Raw genomic sequence first — 22,705 nt, forward strand, 5'->3', positions numbered from 1 at the left:
ACAATATAGGCTCTGCTACATGATGTCGGAGTGAGAGGGGGTGCCGAAAATTGCCCAATCCCAAATCAATTTGCAGTGTTTTATCCAATTGTTGTTGTTTTTTTTCTCTTAACGGGTTTTGGACAAAAGAGCCAACACAAAATCTGCTTCTTGGATGGCAAATCGGAGAGGGTTTGAGCTCAACTTCTTTGTAGTGCCTGCAAAGACTTGATCAAGGACCTCGTCACACAGTCCAAATTATTTTCCCATAATATTCCTCGGAAGACCGAGAAATAGAACAGGTATCACCTAGAATGCAGCGGATAGGCTTTCAATACAAAGGAACCGACACGGCTTTCGTTTTTTAAGGCAAGAGATTAACGATTGATTCAATCTCAGATGTGTTCCCATTATGAAACCTACTGTAGTTCTTGCATCTTGAAACGCGCGGCGTGTTTTTGGTGATGATGTCCGGGCGGCTCGACTGAAGAGTCAAACCTGTTGGCATCAGAACATGACATTAAAAGTTGTGGGCAACACTCACATTACCAGATTGATTTTTTCCCCCACTTTTTCTGGGGGCTGTTTATTCCTCTAAAGCAGTCAGGGCTTAGGAATTGTAAAATGTTAGGCTGTTTCTAATTCTGGTTTTCTGATTGCCCTATTTCATACACAGTGGCTTTATGGTGTTTGTCAGAACACATCATGTGTGGAGGTCTCATTTATTGAACTTGTCTCGCAACTGAGTAATTTGTCTTCCACATTCTTATCAATGCATCTGGCATGATGGCATGATGGTGATTCAGAAATCAAAGCCCAGTTTGATGTTTCTTTTGCGTTTTGAGTTTTATCAAGTGCTTTCCAGTCGCTTCCCAGTTGGGATCGAACAAGGGACTCAAACTGTAGCTGATCTCAGATCCCGGCTGGGCTGTGAAGCTGATCAACACTAAACTGTATGCATGCATTTTAATATTTGTGGCTGTGCGTTCATTTTAATGTTGGGTCAAGTGCCCACATGTCATTTAAAGTCACCGGTAAATTTAGTTGATCTGTAATCCACCCCTTTTGTGTTTTCCGGGATGTTCCAACAGTTTATTTTTGTGGTGATGTAAGTGAGTGCCGCGGTATACAGTACAGAAGCCATAGGCAGCCGCTGTCCGAGTGTGTGCCTGTGGTGTTCAGAGGTGCCGAGTGTCCTGTCGGGAAGCGGCAGCCCAGCCAGCACCCGGCTCCGAGTTCCGTGAGGCTGTGAAGCCGAGTTTTCACGGGTGGGCCAGTTGGGAAGTAGTTGACCTTCTGTGTGTTTAACCTGCGATCACAGGTGCGGCGGGCGAGTCTGGAACACCCTCCTCGTCCTGGCTGGGCTGGATTAGCTCCTGGCCCACTTGCGGCGCTGAACTCCAGAGAGACTCTGGCCCTCATAGGGATTATTTTGAGTTGGAAGAAAGCTGCAGTGAGTCCTCCTAATAGTCTCCACATGGGAAGTTGGAAACCCTAGGGATCAGTGTATTGTCAGTCTAATGGCGGAGGTCTCAAATCAGATTGTGACTGGCCTTGTGTCCTCTGGTTTCTGTCGGTTACCTAGTTAGTCTGATGATTTTATCAACTGTGAAATTCTTAATATTTCTAACCTGCTATGAATAAGATGTTTTATAGGCAACTAAAGTTTTACTTTATTTGTGAGTAAGTACATTTAAAGGACCTTGAGAAAAATCCTGTATTTATAATGAGAAAATAATTGGGTTAATTGTTTATTGACTGCTCAGTATGAGACCCCTAGTCTAATATATAATGTAAAATGCAAAGGAGAGCAGCATCTGGCTCCAGGGAATGTTAAGTGAGGTTTTTATATGCTCCCCACCACAGCCTAAAACAAAACCACCTCAAGTAAATAACTGAGCAACATTTACTCATCTGGAAGTTGCAGAGTCATCTTTTAGTTTTAGTCAAAAACAGGCTCAAGTTCTTTCTGAAGAAGCCCTTTTTACTAAAAAAAAAAAAGTATGCTTTTGTTTGCATTGCAGCAAGAATTCATGTTTACTGCATTTCTAATTATTGAACAAACAGTTGTTTCAAAATTACAATAAGGTAAGATTCAGTTACTATTACTGAATCGATTTATTAAGAGAAAGTAATGTCACCGGTGTGCATTATATCACTTGGCCTGGGTCCCAGAGAGGCACAGGGTCTTCCCCTTGCTGCTCTCAGCTCTGTAACTGTATTGAGCCATGATGGTTGTCTTCCTTGGCTGGGAGTAATGTGATCTGTTGCCATTGATTGAAGATGGCTATAAAACACGCAGGACCAAGGCAGGAGGCTATTGCATCACTTGAGCTCACATGGGAGCTCTGCTGTAAAATTGAAATGTACATCCTAAATCAGGGGTGCAAATCAAGGTTGATGTATCTGAGTATGTTGCCTTTTTATCTTCTAAAATATTGCATGTACAGGCAAGTTTTTAAAAGGCTGAGTTTATCATGTCGTGCCATGTCACTAGGTCTTACAAGTGAGGGGGAATTAGCTGAGTTTGTACAGCGCTCGCTCAGCATGTGTGAGGTTGCAGGACTGAGGCTTGCATTCTCCAAGGGTTCCTCTTACTACAGAGAAATGAATTTCAAACGGAGTACTTGAGGCATTTTACACAAAGTGTTGTTGGTGTTTGCAGCAAGCTGCCCAGCCATGCTGCCCACTTTCTTAATTTTCGGCATAGCACAATAGACTGTGTTCTAGGTCCTCTGGAATTCTGTATCTCCCACTATGTGCCAGTGAGGCAACATTGAAGACGTTGACCTACACCAATACTGTGCCAAAGCCTCTCAAGATAATGTAGGAACTTTTACAACAAAAGCCAATATCATTTACCTTGTAAATGTACAGTATACAGTACCAGACGCGTTTGAAGACGCAGTGTAATGCTGTCATTCTTATTATTGTTCAGTGTGTCACAGTCTTCTTTATGGACATAATTAAATGGAACAACACAAATTTAATGTCAGAGATATTAATATAATTAATGAAGAGTGCTGCCAAAATAGAAATGTAGTGCTGAGATTTATAGAAAACGTGATCTAGTACAACAACGATTTAGATGACATGTAGAGTTATAATTCATGCATCTGCCCTTCACTCTACCCCTGCTGTTTTGTGTGCTAACAAAACCTAAATGACCACAAGTGACTTCAGTTTTGGTGCTCAAGCTGGGGAGAGTCCCTGTACTAATGTTTGTCCTGTAATGACAAGGTCTGCTGAATGACTCGAGTGTTTCTTTGAGGCAAGCAAAGTCACAGTTTTTCATTTGAATAATAATAGTTCTGTATTATTGTATTTTCCTCATGGCTGAATGTACAGCTCATGGGTTCTTTTATAATGCTAAGATAAGACTTAATTTATCTGCGGTGTTCTGCTGACAGAAGACTATTTCAAAAGGCAAGAGATCAGTAAGGAGCATAAGCAAACCACGCACCGAATTTCCAGGGAGTTTATTTGCGAGCCGACTTGGTCTGGATTAAATTCAAAGTCCCCGCTGCCTGATCGCAGCTCATTGTTTGCTGGGGCCTCTGTGCTTCAGTGCAATGGAGACCCTTCATCAACTGTGGGACTTGTAGGCCGAACTAGTGCTCAGTTTTGTCCAGGCAGTGCTTTCCTCTCTTTGTCATGTTGTTTAGATCTGCATGCAAAAGTCATTTGTTGGACTTTGGTATTTCTCAAGCACAGTAACAGTGAGTAATAGACAATTACATGTACATTTATTTGTACACATGTACTACCAATTAGTTATGCCTGACAAGTTTGACTTAATTCTGGCATTATTACTTTGTACTAATACTGTGACTGAATGTTAACCTCATCTCAAGTACTGCAGTTCTTTTCTAGGTTTAAAACGAGAACAGTGTGTTTTATTCATAAAGTCAGTGAATGAAATCTCAGTTTGTCCGTGCTGCAAGCGGGGATTTTTTTTCCAGTTAACTGTACATCAGTACAGTTTGTTCTAAATAGAACAAATCAATAGAGAGAATGGCTGTTGAGTGCTGAGTGTGTTCTACCTTTAGTGTTCAGTCTCTGTAGCACAAATCATATTCTGAAGCACAGTAACTAGCAGATTGTCCAACCTTACATCTTATAAACCATAGTACTTAATATCAAATTCAGTACTATCAAATTGTGCCCGACTGATTTAAACTTCGAAGCTTTTTGGCAAATCTCAAAAATCTAACTTTACTGCAATATTCGTATAATACCTAATCATTTTGTCATATTGTGGTTGAGAGAGGCATTTCTGATGTTCCTTTTTCCATACGACAGCAAGACATCCCAATTGAGCCCCTAATTGAACTAACAATTTGATTAAATAGACATTTTAAAATGTTTAATTCTAGAAAATATGGTTTTCGAGAGAATTGTGAGCTTCTACTAGTTAATTTAAAACTCTGGCACTTCAGAATGTCAAAACAGTGTTCCGGGGTCTAATTAATACAAGTCCCTTTTGGGTGGTTGATTGATTGATCGATTGAACAGTCAAAAGCTCAGATTAAACAAATGCCAGAAGGTACTGACGTTATAGGGACCTGACAATGTCAACTTCGTGAAGTTGTTCTTTCTTGGCAGCTTGGAAAAATTCCTCACAAAGTGTCATTGAGTGTAGAAAAAAATATTGAGTCACTGTGGTTCAGCCTTTCAGCACATTCTGTCACTAGTTTGGATCTAACCGGTTGGTGTCTTTGAACTTGCTGGCTGCAGCACTCCCCTACACTCAGGACATTCAAAATCCTCGGGCGGTTTTACCCAGGTTTTTCATTGCAGAATTATTGTTATTCATAAGTACCACTTCGAGATCACTGTGGCAGTATTTCTTTTTAACTGAATTTGGTAACATGACAATTACAGCTAGTAATAGTTTTTTCATGAATAATTCTAGATTTTTTCTACTTTATAAGAATAATATATAAGGTAATTGATAATATGTTGCTGATGATTTATCTTTCCCTGGCTCCGGGTGTTGCATATTCATGGTCATCTGGGTGGCTCTACAGCACAGCACCATTATCTTCAGGTGGTTTGTGATGATCAGGCTCATCTGGGTGGCTCTACAGCGCAGCATCATTGTCTTCAAGTGGTGTGTGATGATCAGGCTCATCTGGGTGGCTCTATAGCGCAGCACCATTGTCTTCAGGTGGTGTGTGATGATCATGGTAGTCTGGGAAGGTCATAATGCCCCACTATTGTCTACATGTGTTGTGTGATGGTCATGCTCATCTGGGCAGCTCCATAACGCCACACCATTGAATCTTCCTGTGATGCTCAACACGCAGCACATGCTGTGGTGCTACCATGGAGATGAGGACGTGTCTGTGAGGTCTCAGGAGGCTGCTTTGCACAAAATCAGATCTATAAGAGGAAACAAAATATATGTTTTTTTTCTTTTTGTTAAAGAGATGGTAAAGGTGATAAAATTAAGGGAAATAAATACCTAGGTATTAATTTTGTTAATTTGACATTAGCTAACATCACATTTGGCCAAGAATGATTCATTAAAGTCATATTCCTATACACAGATGGCCAATAATTATCCTCCCTGAGACACACAGGTACATAATGAGCTAGTATTGTGAAGGAGAGGCATCTAGGATCTTTGCATAATTACTGCTAGACTTACAGTACCTGTTTCCTTTTCCTGTAAGGAAGTCTTCTGTAACAAGGTGACATACTGATCAGTCTTTTTTATTTTGTTTGATCGCTAACCCCACATACATATTTGAGCCGTACCACAACTAATTTGAACACACAGAGAAACCTTCAGTGTTAGTAAAGTAACTAAGTGAAGTATCTCACTTCAGATCAAAGTATATTCAGCTGTGACTAATGTGTATATATGAACTCAAGTGGTGTCTAGTCACGTTTGAGCACAGGTTCTAGAAATCATGATTAGGTAACCAAATTACAGTTATAGTTGTAATGATTTGTTACATTATGGACTCAGTGGTATACTTAAAACCAAACTCTGATGAGTTGCCTAAAATCCGTCCGATCAGTGAATGGTAACATACAATACTACTGACACAGGTTTTATAAAGTGTTAAACTTTAAAGAGAGTTCCTGGGAGACCAGTTTCTGAGATAATTTTCTGTGTACCGCTTAAGACCACAAGGTGTCAGAAGGATTTTTTAAATTTAACTTTGAGTGTTTTATATTAAGGCATACAATGTGTCATTTAATCCTGTAGTATGTATTTGGAATTAATCTGGAAAAACATTACTTGAATCAAAGATGGTTATGAAATATTTATATTTACTTCTGTTTTGATTTTAATTTCAAGATTACAGGTTAAACAATTGGAAATGCTTTAAGATCTTTGCAAAAACAGCAATTATAGCAGCTCAGCAGCTGATGTGTTTATAAGTGTAACAGTGCTAATTAAAACAATAAATATTTAGATTCGTAACACTTTATATTAATTTTACTGCTTCAGGCATTCAACACGTCCATCTGTGTTAAGCACAATACACGGAGGAGCTGTGCATTCACCTTTAGTGGACCTTAACAAGCTGCACTTGTAGGGACTTGCAATTTGATACTGTCTTTTTAAAGGAGCTATCTCAGAGCTCATTTAAATGCTGCAAACCCTGATTCTACCAAGCGCTAGCAGGGGCTATCGTCTCTCACTTGTGTTGCTTGGTCTGTCAGCACTCTGTCTTCTGTTATTCAGGCATACCCAGAATTTCAAGAATACTAGCAGGATTGTGCAGGCAGGGCGAGGCAGTGTGCGGCTATGAAAAGGACGAGTAGGGTTGGCTTTAAACAATTTAGATCACTGACTGCGTCTTGTGATACCAGTGTGTAGGAGCCAGCAATTGAAATGTTGACGCAGGTTTAAACTTAGACCACTTAGAGTTAAATCAAGCTTCGCTTCAGCATGGAGATCGGGATCTATATAACTTGCATGTTGCATTTATGTAGTCCTTGCAAATCGCAGTGTCATAAAGCAAGATCATCCTTATTTTTTATCAAACAAATGTAAGTGAAACATGACCCAGAGGACACAAATAGAAACTATGTGTAGGTGCATTTAAAACAGGGAAGAAGTGGAAAATTCAAGGTTTTGTGGGAGTATTGAACAAGCTGTCCAGCCATGTTGTTGAAGCTGATATCCTGGCTTCTTCCTCTAAACCCCTGGATGAGATCCTTGGATCAGTTTGCTACTAACTACCACATGGGCTAGACAGGCTGAATGGCTTCCTATTCCTTGTACCTGTTTTTATAAAAGACATTTAAAAACAATCCTAATGATTCCGTTGTTTTAAAATGAGAGAGCCTTCTTGAACTGTTAACAGACTTTCTTGTGTGAATCTACAGTGAAGTAAGTAAGAAATTATATAAAGTACACATTCACTTCATTTGTTTGAAAATACTTCTGAGTCAGGGACTTTACACAGATTGCTTATGTAAAATACTCTGTTGTGTTAAGCATCTGTTAGATGAACTAATAATAACAAAAGCAAGCTTAATATTTAATTTATATCATTTCTATATGTCACTTAAGTCCAATTGCCCGATATGATGTGAGCATGATTAAATAATGTAATGATGCGTAACCTAAGTACTGTATTAAAATATCTTGATTTTTCATTCAACAACCTTCAGTTATACATACGTTTTTTTTTTTACATTCTGTACATGTTTCTGTTTAAAGATGTGAAAGCAGGCTGTGTGATTTTTTTCTGGAAGTTTGTTTGAAGCATGCTTGCCAAAGTGTGGAGGAATTACCTGTCATGGCTGTCACATCTGTCCTCACCTGAAATCCAACAGTGGAGATGGGCAATAACTCAATTACCGTGTTCCTGATGAGGAATCTGCCTAGCACTTATTCAGTACTCAGTGTGTTTTCAGAGTCATGAGTCCGGCATGCTGAAAATATTGATAAATCAATCAAAACTGCTTCTGAAAGCTAAATCTTTATCCTTTGTATAAAAATGATCAAATGCTGTCCTTGTGAATGTTAAAAAGTGCACACTTGCAAGTGACAAGTAAACAGAAACTGGTGCAGGCAGTAATACTGCTGTTTAAAGCTACATTTTGACTGAAGATCCTTCAAATTCAGATTATTTTGTGAATAAGAAATCAGAGAGAAAAATAAAAGCAATATGGGTATATTTCCAGAAAGCAAAGAAGGAACCATGAAGACAGCAAATAAAGCAGGAATGATTTATGCCCAGAGTCATCTTTGGAGACAAATTCTTAAATTAAGATTTTATAATCATTCATTGGAGCCCAGCTAGTGACCCATTGAAGTCAGGCCATTAATTCTGATGTCTTTTTAAGTTCCTGTTAAAGTAATACTTCATACTCAAAACGAATTAAAGAGCATTTAAAGTAAAATTATACAGTATGAAATGGACAAAAGCGGATTTGAGAATTATTATTTGGTAATGGAAAATTGTTTTATCAGGATCATAAGGTTAAAGTGTTGTAATCTGCAAGCAACAATTATAGTTTAAAAGTTTTAGACATTTGCATTGCAATAAGATGTGAGAAATGAAGTTTCTGTCACAGATAGCTTTAAAAATCAACGCAAACTGCAATTTATAACTTATTTCTAATGTACTACTGTTGCTGTGAGAGACTCTTGCACCGTGGTGTCTGCTAGGTTTCTTAGTGTAGTGTCCTGCTAAAATAGGCAACACAGAGTGAGCTTAAAATGCACTTCCTAAAAGTTAGGAGAGTGAAACACACATCTTCCCAAAATTGCAATGAATGTCTCATTTCCTATAGTACTTCTTGGCCCAAGTTTTCAATTTTTCCATTCTGCATGATACCCCTGTTCTTCTGATGCTCTCCTGATAACTGCAGTATTTTACTGTAACTATTACCTCAATTGCTGTATTGATCCCAGTAATCATCAATCAAAAACAAAAGTACCTGGTTGAACAAAATTACATGTTTAGGAGAATCACAATCTCTATGATTTTTGTGTCTCCTCAGGTTTATGTTTGGGATTCTGGCCCTGTAGTGCAATCTCCTTCTTCAGTCTGCTCATTGTAATTTCAGTATGTTTTACTCTTCTTTTGCTGTAAAACTCTACTCCTTTGTGTTCCAGAGCACCACACAAAAAAAAATTAAAAACTGGTTTCTACTAAAGGTATAGTGAAACTTCTGTCTTCCAAAATGAGCCCTGAAAAATCATTCTCCAGAGAGACACTATTTCTTCAGGGTTTCATAAAGGAAAGCAGAGCGCAGGTTTAGTCCTAAATAAGGAGTAGGTGATTCAGTAACTACAAAAAGTGCACCTGATTTATTAACTTCATACGAAGTTTCCAGTGAGGCTATTCATTTATATTTGTTGATGGCTACAGTGATGTATTCAACAAGTTTCTAACAGTAAGCTCCGATTTTCTTGTGTGTTTTTCAAGACGTGCAAGCAGAAAGCAGTGTAGTAGATGCTGTGGGCTGTTTGCAACCATTCAGCCAGCTGTTGTCATGCTACTGTTCCTTCATGTCAATGTGGTTGCATCTTAGATTGAATAATTACATGTTGACTGTTGGTTTTTAATCTTTAATTTTCTTATCTCAGAATGTTGACCTTTTGACGCCAATACTGCGTTGCTGGTGAAGACAATTTCTCCTCACTGTGGTGTGACCCATCTCTCTCCCTGAATCAGCTCCTATGATTCTCTGCATTAGTGCACTTGTTCTGGTGTTTTGCATGTTTTGACCTCAGTTACAATTCACAAAATATGTTTTCCGAGAAAATCTCCAAGCATTGTAATTAAGGAAAACGGCACAACAGGAGTTAGTGGAGCTAGTTGCTGTTGCACTGCAGCTGTTGCAAGGCACTGAGCCAAGCACAGTCTGTTCAGACCCCTGTGGTCATATCCACACCAGCGCACGCCGTGAAGAGTTCAATGGGTATCAGTTTAATTTTTTAAAATTTAAAAGGCAAATGGAGATTTTGAAAATAGTTCCATTATAGATAGATAATAAATTGCCAATGAAAACTAGAATAGTATCCCTTTCAGTTTTAAAACCAGTTACTTCATTTCTGTATGTTCAGTGCACTAGTTACATTGAACATCCTTGCTGGCCATTCTTGCAGTAGGCAGAGTGAGACAGCTTGCTGGACACCCAAATAAACATTCCTATTGAAATCCGTACCAGAACTGGGTTCACCTGAGAAAAGGCAGGCAGTTCTAAACTATGGGTTGTCTTGGGATTTTGCCACTATGCTTTGAAAGGAACAAGAAGTTGATCACTGCCGCTGTGTGAAGTCCGGTGGTTGGATTTAGCAGTCGGCAGGCTGTGGCTCGTATGGGTAGGGTATTTGCCTTGCCCAGAGTGCTGTCTGCTTTATTGTACCTGGCCTCATGAGTGCAGCATGACCCTTGCATTTTTCCAAAATAAAACCTCTATATTAGGAACCTAATGCCTAAGCAGATAGTGCTTCAGCTTTTCCATCAGATCACCTTACTAGATCTGAGAGATGTTCTTAAAAAAAATGAAACCCACCACCTGTTAACTGTATCCTGTTCCCTCTGGATTGTGTTTTTTTTTCCCCTGATAAACTAATCCTTTCCTTCTGGATTACTCCCATCCAGGTTTTGAATGCAGCCACAGTTAAAACTGATAAAAATGGACTTGGGTATTAGATGGACCTAGGTATAAAACAGACTTGGGTTGGTGAAAAACAATATTTTTATGTCCAAAGTGTCTTTGTGTAGGTGCTGGACACAGGACCTCCTATGTGATTTTACATGTCCCCGTCAGTTCTCAAACTCCCACAATCAATACTAGATTGAACTGTACTGAAGTACCATTAGTAGTAATAGTAACACCTTTTCTCTTTTTATGTGGGTTTCCCCACACAAGAGATTATGCTTCTCTCTTCATACATCTGGATTTAATCGATGCTCATGATCTGTTCTGCTGAACGGCTACAAAGCCCACTGTGGCCTTTTAGGCTGCACATTTGAGTGCAGTTTCAGTCTCATTGCAAACTGAGAGCTCAGGTGAAGCTGCTTCTCCCACCTTAGACACTATGGCAACCCTCAGGGTTCTGCCTCAGGTTATGGTCTCTTCACTGTTTACAGATTGTGTCAGTGTAGTGTAATTTGCCACTGTGCCACACTTTAAACCCGTAATACGTGATGTAATCTGTTCATTAACCCCAAGCAGTCTATGTGCTCTCAGTGTGTCTTGCTTGTGATAAATATTGAATGCCACAAAACATTATCCAACTAAATTTTTGTAAGACAGAAATAATGTTACTGTTTGGCTACTTGCAGAATACCTCAAAATAATAAATCTTTTTAGGAACTTCAGCAGGAACATTAAAAGAAACACACCAGAATCCTCAGTGATGTAATTAAAAAGAAATACAATATGCATCAGCTTTCACAATCGTCATGGAGAAGGGGACTGAAGATTACATTATTTTTTTAAACACATACTGTACCATCTGTAAGTCTTAGTTTTTGCAATTTCCCTCACGGGATCAATAAAGTATCTATCTTTTGTTTGCAATCATGACAAATTAGACTGTTGCACCAAAATGGTTTCGATATACTGTACTTGCTATTATTCAGTTACATGTAATAAAACTAATACAGAACAGAGATAGGAAGAAAGAGTTTAGCATGAAACCCTTGCTTTTAAAAATAGAAAGGTCACAGCTGTTTAATTTCTGTGTGAAAGGTGATTGTTGTTTCATCTCAATTTATTGGAGAGTTCTGGATGTAACGTACATTGAGCTCTCAAATTGTGTTTACACACAAGTCCAGAGAGCCTGTGCGAATGCTGCTTTAGAGCTCTAATGTTCTTTTTGAGCTGCTTTCATCTTTAGACCTCTACATGTTTTCTTCTGGTCCACTGTCTTTTTTGGAAATTGAAGAGAGCATATGGAATGCTAGCCCACTTGGATGTTGTATTAAAATTCAGCTTCCGTACCTTTTTAGCAGTATTGTAAACGGGGAGCACTCAGAGAAATATTCAGTCAACAGACTGGATGAAATAATAATAACGACAACAGTAATAATATTTTGCTTATTAAAACATCACATGCAATTGCTAGTATCTCTTTAACTGTGGCATGAGCTGGGGTTGTTGTTATTGTCCTGTTGATGATTCATATCCTGTTGCTGTCATGCACCTGGTTTAGCATAGAAATAGATCTGCGGAATAGACGTTTTCATTCAGGGAACTATTCCTGCCTCTCACATTAAACAGCTAATTTTGCAGATTCATATCGTGATCACTGCTCAGGAGGTTGCATGAAAATTGGGTACTGTGGGATTTGACTAATAATGCATACATCCATTTTCAGAAAGCCGCTTATTCCTGTAATGACAACCCAGACTACTGTATATCCTAGAAATATAGGGCGCAAGGCAGGACTAGACACTGTAATGCACGTCGGTCAATCACAGTGCTTACACACACATCTTCTAGACTCAGATGAACATATTCATTTTTACCAATCACGTTAACCTGTTAATAAACAGGAGTATTTAGATAAAACCCATGTGCACATGGGGAGAGCATGTAAACACAGGGAGGGTGCCCCATTCCACACTCGAACCCAGACACAAGAGCGGACTGCCATGTTACTGTGCCGCCCTTGCCTAATTTTGAACAGCTGAAACCTTGATGTTAAAGTTCATGTTTAAAGTGTAGATTTTCTCCATTGTTTACCATTTAGGGTCCCATTAGGCTTTGTTTTGCCCTGGTTTCTCATGGGTGGTATCATGTCTGAACATGTCTCTTTTTACTTCACTGAAAATTCAGTGTTCTTCACTGCATTGTACTTTTAACTTGCTACACTACAGTGCAGTCCTTGTGTAGAGGCGAAGCAGGAGCTGATCTCTTGGTCCCAGACCTTTGGCTCCATTTTTAATCAACACGCATAAATATTTAGAGTGTGCTATGAGGTCACTCCCAGTTCAGGTGTTACTTCATCATTGCATCTTTGTCTTTTCTAGCACACGTACAGTATGGCAGATCTTTTCCCCAGGTGTATGTGATGGCTGTACCTTTACCTGGACAGATGTCCTTCAGAAGGACCCTGACAGATGGACCTGTATGGAAGCCTCCAGCTCTGTGGAGTCTGTGGAGGCACAATGTTTGTTCCACAGATGTTGGATGGAACATGCAGCTAAGTGGGCCACAGGGGAGTGGTGTAGCTCTCTAGAGATGAGGGCAGGTGGCTGTTTACAACAGGTCTCTTCCTAATTAAAACATTGCCTATTGAGGTTTGCTTTACTTTATTAGGGCTATAGGTAGCAGGTGGGCATTGTTTGAAACGCAGGAATCCATGGTACGGAAAGGTTTCGGTTTTTCATCTGAAAACTTGTAACGTGGCTGTTCTGCACAAATGTTTCTTATTCATGTCCACATCTACAGTTGTGGGGGGTTTTTATGCTTGTTTTGCAGAATTTTGCCACTTGCCTTTGTCCTAGCTTCAATCACACGTAAAAGCAGCTGGAGCCTTAAAGAAATGTTGTGTCTCTCTGTTCTGCCCTGCGTTGTAGAGCCATGCTTGCGTACGGCCAGTTCTTTCATTTGCTGAAATGAATGGCTGCAGAACAGTGTGCTGAAAAAGAAGACGGGACAATCTAATTATTTTGTTTTTTGTGGAGCCCCAAAATCCCTATAGATGTGAGCACAGCTGGCATGGGGAGCAATGTGAAATCTATATCATTAGAAAATAAATACTTATTCCTCCGAAAAGAGAGTTGACGTACAGGAACAGCGTTTAATGATTAATGTAATAATGTCAGCTATAGTATATGACATGAAACCTACTCAAAGATCCAGTACGATGTCTTTGATTTATTTTTGTCCTTTTTATTTTTTGCTGTTCTTGCTTTCATGTTGCTTATTCAGATACAAAGATAAAGAAGAACAGAAAGGATAACCAGTAAAAGCTTGGAAGAGTTTTATTTCTCTTGCAAATACCCAAAAGAAGAAAAAATAAAAATAAAAGTAGTTATAATCAGGCTGTGTGATGTCACGTGTGCTACAGGGGCTGGGTAAGTGACAGGGTGAAATTACTTCATTTGTCTGTAAAAGCTGGAGTGCTGAAATAACCGTCATGATGTTTTATTGGCTATGACGCAGTTGATTAAGTGTGCTTGATCCTGGGCTGATCTCCAGTGTCTTACTTGTATTCAGAGTTAACTCTAACCCACCTGTGAGGCAGCGCAGGTGAGATTACCTGTGTGTCCTGTGACGTTAACCAGCACTCGACTATAAACAAGATACCGTTCTAAGGGGAACAGCAGATGCTTGTTTCAGCTCTGCAGTGAGGTGATGCAATAGGTATCCAGTTTTTGTTTTACTGATGCAATTTACATGACAATGAATAGCTTGCCCAGGAAGCACAAGCTGCAGTCACAACATACGTATTTGATGTATTTAATTCATTACATTATTTCGAAATTTAGATTCCTCCTGCTTGCTTAAAGTTAAGGTAAAAATGAATGCTTTGCCTCATGATCAATAATTTAATTTCCAAACACAAAAGATACAATTTTTAATAATGAAGCAAATTATGACCTCAAGCATTTATGTGAAATGGCACTTAAAGGTTCTGAGCAAGGACTGTTAAAAATCAAAAAGAATATTTGCAACCTAAGAGAAGTCACCTATCTTAGTTTTTTTTTTATTGAGGTATTCTAGATATTTGACATTTGTCCTCTTTGTGTGCATGTATTGTGATCATTCTGTTAATTATAGATAGATAAGACTTTATTGATCCCGTAGAATTGACAGTCCAGCCCAAGACAAGCAAAAACAGACATCAGAATAGACGAAGTTATACAAAATAAATAGTTTAAAAAAATAAATAAAAATAAATACATAGGTGTGTGCAAAATATGATGAAATATGATGATGTGTCTATAATATGATGAATTATAGACAGATTTGAAATATTAGCAATACATAAAGCAATGTATAGCCTACTTCAAAATGGAACAATTGTTTATTTCTGGAAAGGCTTTCCTAGAAGGTCACTTTTTACAGATTATTTCTAATTAACCTGTGTTCGTGGCTTGTGATATAAATACCATAATGGAAGACTGTGTAAAGTTCAAATCTCATCTGTCTTACAATACAGTCGTCCTCCCTGGAGCTGTAATTCCTCTGTTAGTTAGTAGCAACCAAATGAGAAAGATGGGCTGCATGACCCTCTCTTGTTTGCAGAAAGCTCAAGAGGACAAGTGCCAAGTAGGGACTCGCAGATAAAATCCACTTTCCTCTCGGAGAGGCTGGTTCAGCTGTATTCCTGTGTTTCGGTCTGGCTCCAATCGTGCTTCCGAGCTAAGCCATTTCCATGCACAGGCATCACCATCTGGAAGCCCCCGAAAAGTGTGAAAGAAATTTGTTGACTTGATCACCCTAGCGCGGCTAATCATGCACAGCTTGCAGCTAGAAGTATTTTTACAATTTCACAGCAGTCATGGAGAATTTGTCAGTGTTTTTGCTCTCTTGACATGCTAGCAATGATTTGGATCATGAGGAGAGTGGGGACCTGGTACTGCTTCACAGCGCTAACTAGAGACATGCATTAGGTTAGGATGATCCAGACATCTACACAGAGCTACACTGTATTCAGCTTTTGTGTTTCTTATGTACACTTGTTGTATGACATTCTATTTGTGCTTCAAATGTATGAGTTCTGCATTAAGTTAATTTTACCATTACCATCTCCTACACAGCTTGGAGTTGTCTGAAGTTGGCAGATGGGGTACGTCACTGCTTAGCCTGTACTGTACCAAAAAAAAATCTGCAAGTACTTGTCATGCCAATGGAATAGCAGTTTTGAAGTCTGTGAAGTCTGAAATTTGTAGATGCATGGTTTAATTTCGCTGCCGAATTGAGAATTTTTTTTCTTTTTTCTTAGTGGTTTATATTTTTAATTGATGTGTTCATTTATACTTTACTCCTTTTACCCCCTTACAAAATGAAATCAAAACGTCCATTTTTATTTTTACAACCGCAACAAAAGGGTTACTGTATACACTACCCTTGCTCCTAACAATTCTAAATCAACCTAGTGGTTTCCTACACTGTAATGGGGTGCCTGCTTCCAGTGAGCAGTGTGTGAATAGATGAAACCTGGCTCAGCAAAAGGCATTCACGTGTAAATACTTACTAGTAGTTAACTAGTGTACGTAACAGCAGTTAACATCAAACTTTCTTGTGAAGTCAGTACCCAAAATGCAGGTGCTGCAACCTTTGTCTGTTACTGTTTGCAAGTTTGGTTTATATTCTCGGTTATTTTCATGATTTTAGTTGCACTTCGTTGTCGAGTATATTTTTCTACAGCTTGAATGAGTTCGCTGTGGCTCCCATGAGACAATAAGGGTCTACATTTCCATTAGGGAGTGTTGTAGTGCGGATGAAAAGTACAATGTATCATTTTTACATAAACAAATAAGTGTTAGGAGCTATATCCAATAAATAAGGACGTAAAGCATAGTTCCAGTTACTGGACGGTCACACACTGGACAGGACCCTAGTCCATCACAGGACACACACACTCACCCTGGACAGCACACCAGTCCATCACGGTTTTTAAGTGTCCGTGTCAGTCTCTCTGGTTTTCAGCTATGGTTAGGTCTCCCAGAGACACCTCACTGCTGGGACTGTCTTTGAGCTGGAGTTTGTTTTCGTCCTGTCTTTTGTAGAAGCCAGACACTGTTGTGCAGGGAGGTGCTGATTTAGAGCTATAAACAGTGCGTGCTGCAGTGCTGTGGCAGGTTCTCGCTCTTGAATGTGAAGTTGCATTGGTTAAGTAGCCCTCTGTCAGAGCGTGTTTGCAGTGGAATCACTTGACATAGGAACACTGGGAGCCCTGTGCAGCAAAGGGACTGTTTGTGGGCGGGTGTGTCTGACTGTTTAATTAGCCAGATTAAAAAGGCCCTTTGTCAAACAAGCATATGTTGCTCCTGGCACACCTGACAGCTACATTAGACAGACCTAACTCTGCTGAGCTTTGCTTTTCAGAGAAGGAGCACAGAGCAATTAAGGGACCACTTCCAAAGCCTTTTGCTTCAGTGCAAAAATGTTCTTTGCTTCTGTTAATTCCAAATTGAATTCTCGGCAAGATGGGTCAGATGGCCTCCTTTCATTTCTAACCTTTCTTAAACAGTATCAAGGCTATTTTCCTACACTGTGTAAACACAATATACTGTACAGTATCTCCTCCTTGGTTTCTTTCACCATCACTTCCAGGAAAGGAATTTTGTTGTAGAACAAAAAGCTTTGAACCCTTCCCCATGTCAGAACAGTTTGGAATCACAAAGAGAAATTTGGTATGTCAGAAAGGAATGTGGCAGAGGAGCAGGTTTTGCCTTCATAATTAATTATAATTGATACGTGTTTGTTTTTCAATGTGAGTGGTGCTATTTATCTCACCTTTATAAGCATTGTATTAACAAGATGGTGATCTCCAATGAAATTTTGCAAAGCCCTAACCTAGAATTAATTAGCTCTTTTCCAATTGCCTCCTGCAACAGTTTGTGGGGATTAGGATCACTTCAAAGTAAAATTACACTATGCACTATAGTGTACTGTACAAATCAGGCACAGCATAAGTTTTGGTACCTTTTGTTACTTCGGATACTTCCTCAGTGTTGACTAGCAAGTGATTAATGTTCTTGATACAACCCTGTACAAGCAGATACAGACCCTTTGCATATATGAAGAGTACATTCCCGACAAGGAAAAGAAGCAGCTGTACCAGAGCAGTGGGCTGCACACATTACAAAGCAAATTAATGCCTAATAAAAGTTTTTCTTGATTCATTCTTTAGCCTTTAGTTCATTCTTTAGCCTTTTCAACCACTGAACAGATGTCAAGCATCATGCAATTTAACTGAACAGCCTTTGAAAACGTATCAACACTTATAGTCTCGCTTCATCACTTTTATGATCATCAACATCATCACCACCAGGTGGCACTTAGAACTGCAGCCTCTCAGCTCTTGGGCCCTGGGTTCGATTCTGGTCTTGATGTGCCTTCTTGTGGAGCTTGGCAAGACTGTTTCAAGTTGTGTGTGCAGCTGTCATCTTAGGGGATCCGTTGCTGTCATGAGTAACGCATATTTGACTGCTTAATTTCAGGAATTAGAGAATTATTTTTCCCCTCTAATAGTTACGGAAATGTTTCATGCGCAGACCCAAGATTAATGTATGCTTGAAGCTGTGAACTTCGATAACAGTCAGATTTGCAGAAAATTAATATCTTAGTCTTTTGGCGAAGATTAGGGCTAATGTTGTGTTGATCAACACTCTGTATTTATAGCAGTATGGGGTAGGAACAGGCCTTCGTTCTGGAACATAACTAATGGAATAATCGATGCTGACGTGCTCCCTCTCTGGCCTTAGCTTTATGACTACATTGATCAGGCGCAGAGTATAGCAGCTTTTTCAGTTGAATCGATTTATGTTTTATAGTCTCCCACAGACAGTCAGCTTCTTTAATTTGTTGTTTTTTTATTCAAAGAGGACCGTAGTTCTCAACAATTTTACACGTTTCAGATTGATGGCATTGGGAGTCGGGGGTGAGAAGGACCATATGTTTTGCTTCATTTGCCTTCTGCAAATCAGAAGCCAGGAGCCAATTAAACGTCAGCCACTGGGCACTGGCAGGTGAGCCAGGGCGTCTGCTCTCGCCTCTTTACTGTCCGGGTTGTAACAGGTTCCTGCTGTGACGGAGGGCACTGGTCCTCAAAGCATAAGACAACTGCATGAGCAGCAGTAAGAAAAATCTGTATTCAGGGGTGTGCACAAAATGCTCAAAACTGCTTCAACAGAGAAGAATAAACAAATGGAAACATACTGTACAGAGCAATGTAAATAAAATACTGGATGACTGTGTGAAGAACTATCAGATCTTACACAAGGTAAACATTAGGTGTTAAAAAGGTAAACCTGCAGTAGCACATTTTGGCTTTAGAAAGGTTTTAAAGACACTGGAAGCCTGTGACGCTGATTGGCATTAACACGGTGATCTTGAGTCTTAAATACTGCTTTATAGTACACTGAGTGCGTCTGAAGCATTGTTTTACTTCCACACTCTCATTAAAACCTCTCTGGTATTTGCTATTTTGTTTTCACTCCTGTTTATTTTTTAAGGTTTTTGGTTGCTAAAAAGATGGGATATTTTTTCTGGTTTTCCAAGCAGACCACTGTCTTGGATCTGTTGTCTGGTTTCCCTGTTTCACCCACATACGCCTCACATTCCCTGTGCTGTGCATTTGCTTTCCAGAAGGGCTGGGGAATTGAAGTTGCAGTTTCCATGATTGTGCTCTTTTAGTGCTTTACCGCTTTTGTTTTTCATGTTTATTTTCTATTGATGATATTTGCATGGTAGGACAATGTAAATGTCACTTGATTTTTATTTGTTATTGCTGTAGGTCATTTTCATGTTAATTCATTTTGAAAAATAGAAAATTGCTTACTGACTGATTCATTAAAATGATTTGATATAAAGATGAGCATGGAAAATTACAAAAAGTAGACTGATAATATACAACTTGGATTTTACTGTCTCAGGGATTTCAAGTTTTTGTTGCATTTTTACAATTGTTTTTACAATTTCAGGCCTCAACATATTCAAAGATATTATGCCTTGAATGGAGTATAGCTTTAAATGAAAAATCTTTTATATTGAAAAATACAGCAAATTTCAAATTAAATTGATAGCTAGCAATAAGACAAGTAAATGGAGAGTTGAAGTCTAGCTGAACAGGTAAAATCAATCCTTTCGTCTCACTCTGATCAGTCTTAATATAGAATTATTCTATGCTGCTGTGATGTTTTTCTATCTTTGTGATAACAATGCAAACAAGTTAAACTGAAAAGGCAAGAACAGTCCTAATTTATAATGTAGCTCTTTTATAAAGAGCCTTGGCTTTTAATGCTTTTTCGTTTTTACTGCAGCAATGGATTTTCCATTCTTGGCAAATAAAAGAGTGTTCTGACATAAATGATAACAAATTAAATTGCTGGAGAACCAGACCTTTTTTACTCATTTGGACAGAATGTTTACTAAATTCCTCTAATCTGCCGCGTAAAAAAAAAAATACAGTGATTCATTTTCTTTTACCGTTGCCAAATTAAGTGGTGAGCATATGGGAAGAGGGATACTTATGCATTTTTTGTCATATGATGAAAGCGCAGTTTGCAGCACTGAGAGTGGCTGTTGCTTGCTGTCCCCTGATAGGCACCATGCAGACATCGGAGGCTGGCTCTGACACAGCGTCCACAGTCACCCTTCAGACCACAGTGGCTGCGCAGCCAGCGGTACCAACACAAGTGGTGCAGCAGGTCCCTGTGCAGCAGCAGGTAGGAGAATTTAGCCCTCGTTTGCAAAGAGGCAACGAATGAACTGCCGCAGGTAAAGAAGATTAAGAATTAAAAAAAAAAACAGTGTGAGCTCTCAGAAATATTATAAACCACAACTGATGTCCAAGATATTGTGCCAGGGTCTCCACACTCTGCTTTCCTGGCCCATATACTCTCTTAGAACTTCATACTGAACCATGGTACAAACACCAGCCCCAGCAGTACACATTGCTTCCTGTGACACAGTATCTGCGTCCCTGTCTGGGATCGATAGGCTGCTAGCAGGGTTTGGAGCAAGAACTGACTGGCACCTCCATTTGTACACCTTTTTCATCTATTTTTGTTATCAGCCAATATGACCAGTAAATACAAAGAACCAAGCACAAATACCAGTTATGTTTCTGGCCCATACAAATCTCCAATAGCCAATTATGCTTTTATGCAGAACATGACACAAAATTATAGTAATTATAAAAAAAAAAGCAAAGGTAAGAGAATGTGGTAAGAGAAACACTTTTTCTCTTGTCCAGGTATATGTGCCTGTTCCTTTCATTGTTTTCATCACTACATTTTGCTTATATACTTGTTCAGAGAACAGCCATTGATGCGTACAAATTGGCTGCAGTATTTTTTTCAAGTATGATTCTTTTAATCAGACCCTCTGTTTCCTGTTCTCTTCATCCATTACAAGCTCTTAGCTAACGTGAATCAGACTACAGAGACTAATGTCGAATAAAAAAGAAAATGAGAAAACCCAGCTTTCTTTGGGCTTTTCAGCTCAAATATGCAACTAGAGAGAGGATTGCAGAGCTGTATCCTACAGTATGTCAGGTGACTCTCACTCTAGTTCTTGATGTCAACAGTACAGCAGGCTTTCTTTAAATCATTGAAGCATTAACAGAAAACACATTAAAAATAACATTGTGTTCGTACAGGTTTAAAGCTATTGTTATGAAAACTGCTAAGTTTCAGTCTGCAGTTGATTTTTACTTATGTTCCCAGGCTGTCTGTGGAGAATGCTGCCTCTTTTACCAGAGTGTGCGGCGGCTTTTACATTTCATCTTAAATCTCAGTTTATTAACTGGGTCTTTCAGATGCTATTTTCCACATGTATTTGTTTTGTTAGAATTAAATCCTTTCTTTTGAATGTTACTCAGCTTTCCTGTTATTCCTGTTCCTGTTATTGATAGTGCCTTGACGTGCTGGTTGCTTTTCTGTTTGATGCATTTTTTTTTTCCAGGTTTAATTCTTGAACTTTTGGAGTCTGAAAACATGTACTTCCAGTTATACAGATTGTATACGATCGTCTCTTGACAAACATTACTTCTGGCTCCCTCAAAGGTCATGTTTTTGAGACTGCCTGGTAATTCTTCAAGAATTAACTCCAAAAAGTCTGGTTTTGGATGAGCAGGTCACATTTACCCATCAACAAGCATTATGCATCAGGGGAAGAAGGTTCTTAAAATGCATTATTTCAATGTGACATTCACATGATTCTTCAAGTAAAGAAGAGCAGCTTTTCTGTCAAGCTACGGTAATGGTGTGCTGACGGCGTTACCAGAAACAGGGCTGTAATGGCTGGCTGCTCTCCTTGCTGTTTCAGGTGCAGGCAGTGCAGCAGGTACAGCACGTCTACCCAGCACAGGTACAATATGTGGAGGAGAACAATGCTGTTTACACTAACGGGACCATGTGAGTTAAACAGCTGTTTGTCTGATTTCAGATAACGTTTGAAAAGTTGGTTTTCAGAGAATCTCCCCCTGTATTTACCAAAACTGTATTTAACTGAAAAGAAAAACAGCAACAGACCCTGCCTTTCTATTGCTCCTTTCCACAACTCCCTGGCTAGTGTTTTACTTCTAAAAGTGTATAGTGACAGTATACCAACTCTTGTTTTGTATTATTTCATTTAAGAGTTAAAAAGCTCCTAAAACTGGCTGATGAAATAAGCCGTGTGTATTTTTCTTTCTTCTCTGTGCGTGATGTGATCCTTTCCTGAAAGTAAATTGGTGCTGTCTCGGGTGATTCCTTGGGGGGAACAAGGACCTGAGCCCCTGCTCACCTGCAATCATTATGTTGAGAGGCAGGAGGTGGTGCTTAAAAGATTGCCAGTGGCACGCAGAGGGATTGTGGTGTCTTCTGATGTCAAGGGCTTAAATGATGTAAATCAGAAATGATTGTACAGCTACATACTACTACCAGCCATAGTTTTTCTTTTTTTTTGCAGTAAAAAATGAGAAGGGCAAGCTAGCCTTAACATACATTTTAATGTTAACCTGCTCTAGAAATGATGAGTTTGTACATTAAAGCTTGTCAATGGAACACGCTAATGGGTGTGTTATTAGAACACCATCTCAGATTCAGGCCCAGGGGGTACAATGCCATTG

General features: G+C 39.2%; 1 protein-coding gene across 1 annotated transcript in view; it reads left to right on the top strand.

Annotated features, from left to right (window-relative positions):
• Positions 1-22,705, top strand: part of rfx3 (regulatory factor X, 3 (influences HLA class II expression)) — a 44,977-nt gene that overhangs the window by 942 nt on the left and 21,330 nt on the right. Inside the window, exons 2-3 of the mRNA XM_088910643.1 lie at positions 20,197-20,318; positions 21,922-22,010. Of these exons, the coding sequence (XP_088766769.1) occupies positions 20,202-20,318; positions 21,922-22,010 (206 nt within the window). The 5' untranslated portion in view covers positions 20,197-20,201. The remainder of the gene's footprint in view (positions 1-20,196; positions 20,319-21,921; positions 22,011-22,705) is intronic.

Source organism: Atractosteus spatula, chromosome 3, assembly GCF_055471065.1.
Source record: "Atractosteus spatula isolate fAtrSpa1 chromosome 3, fAtrSpa1.hap1, whole genome shotgun sequence".
Taxonomy (NCBI): Eukaryota; Metazoa; Chordata; class Actinopteri; order Semionotiformes; family Lepisosteidae; genus Atractosteus; species Atractosteus spatula.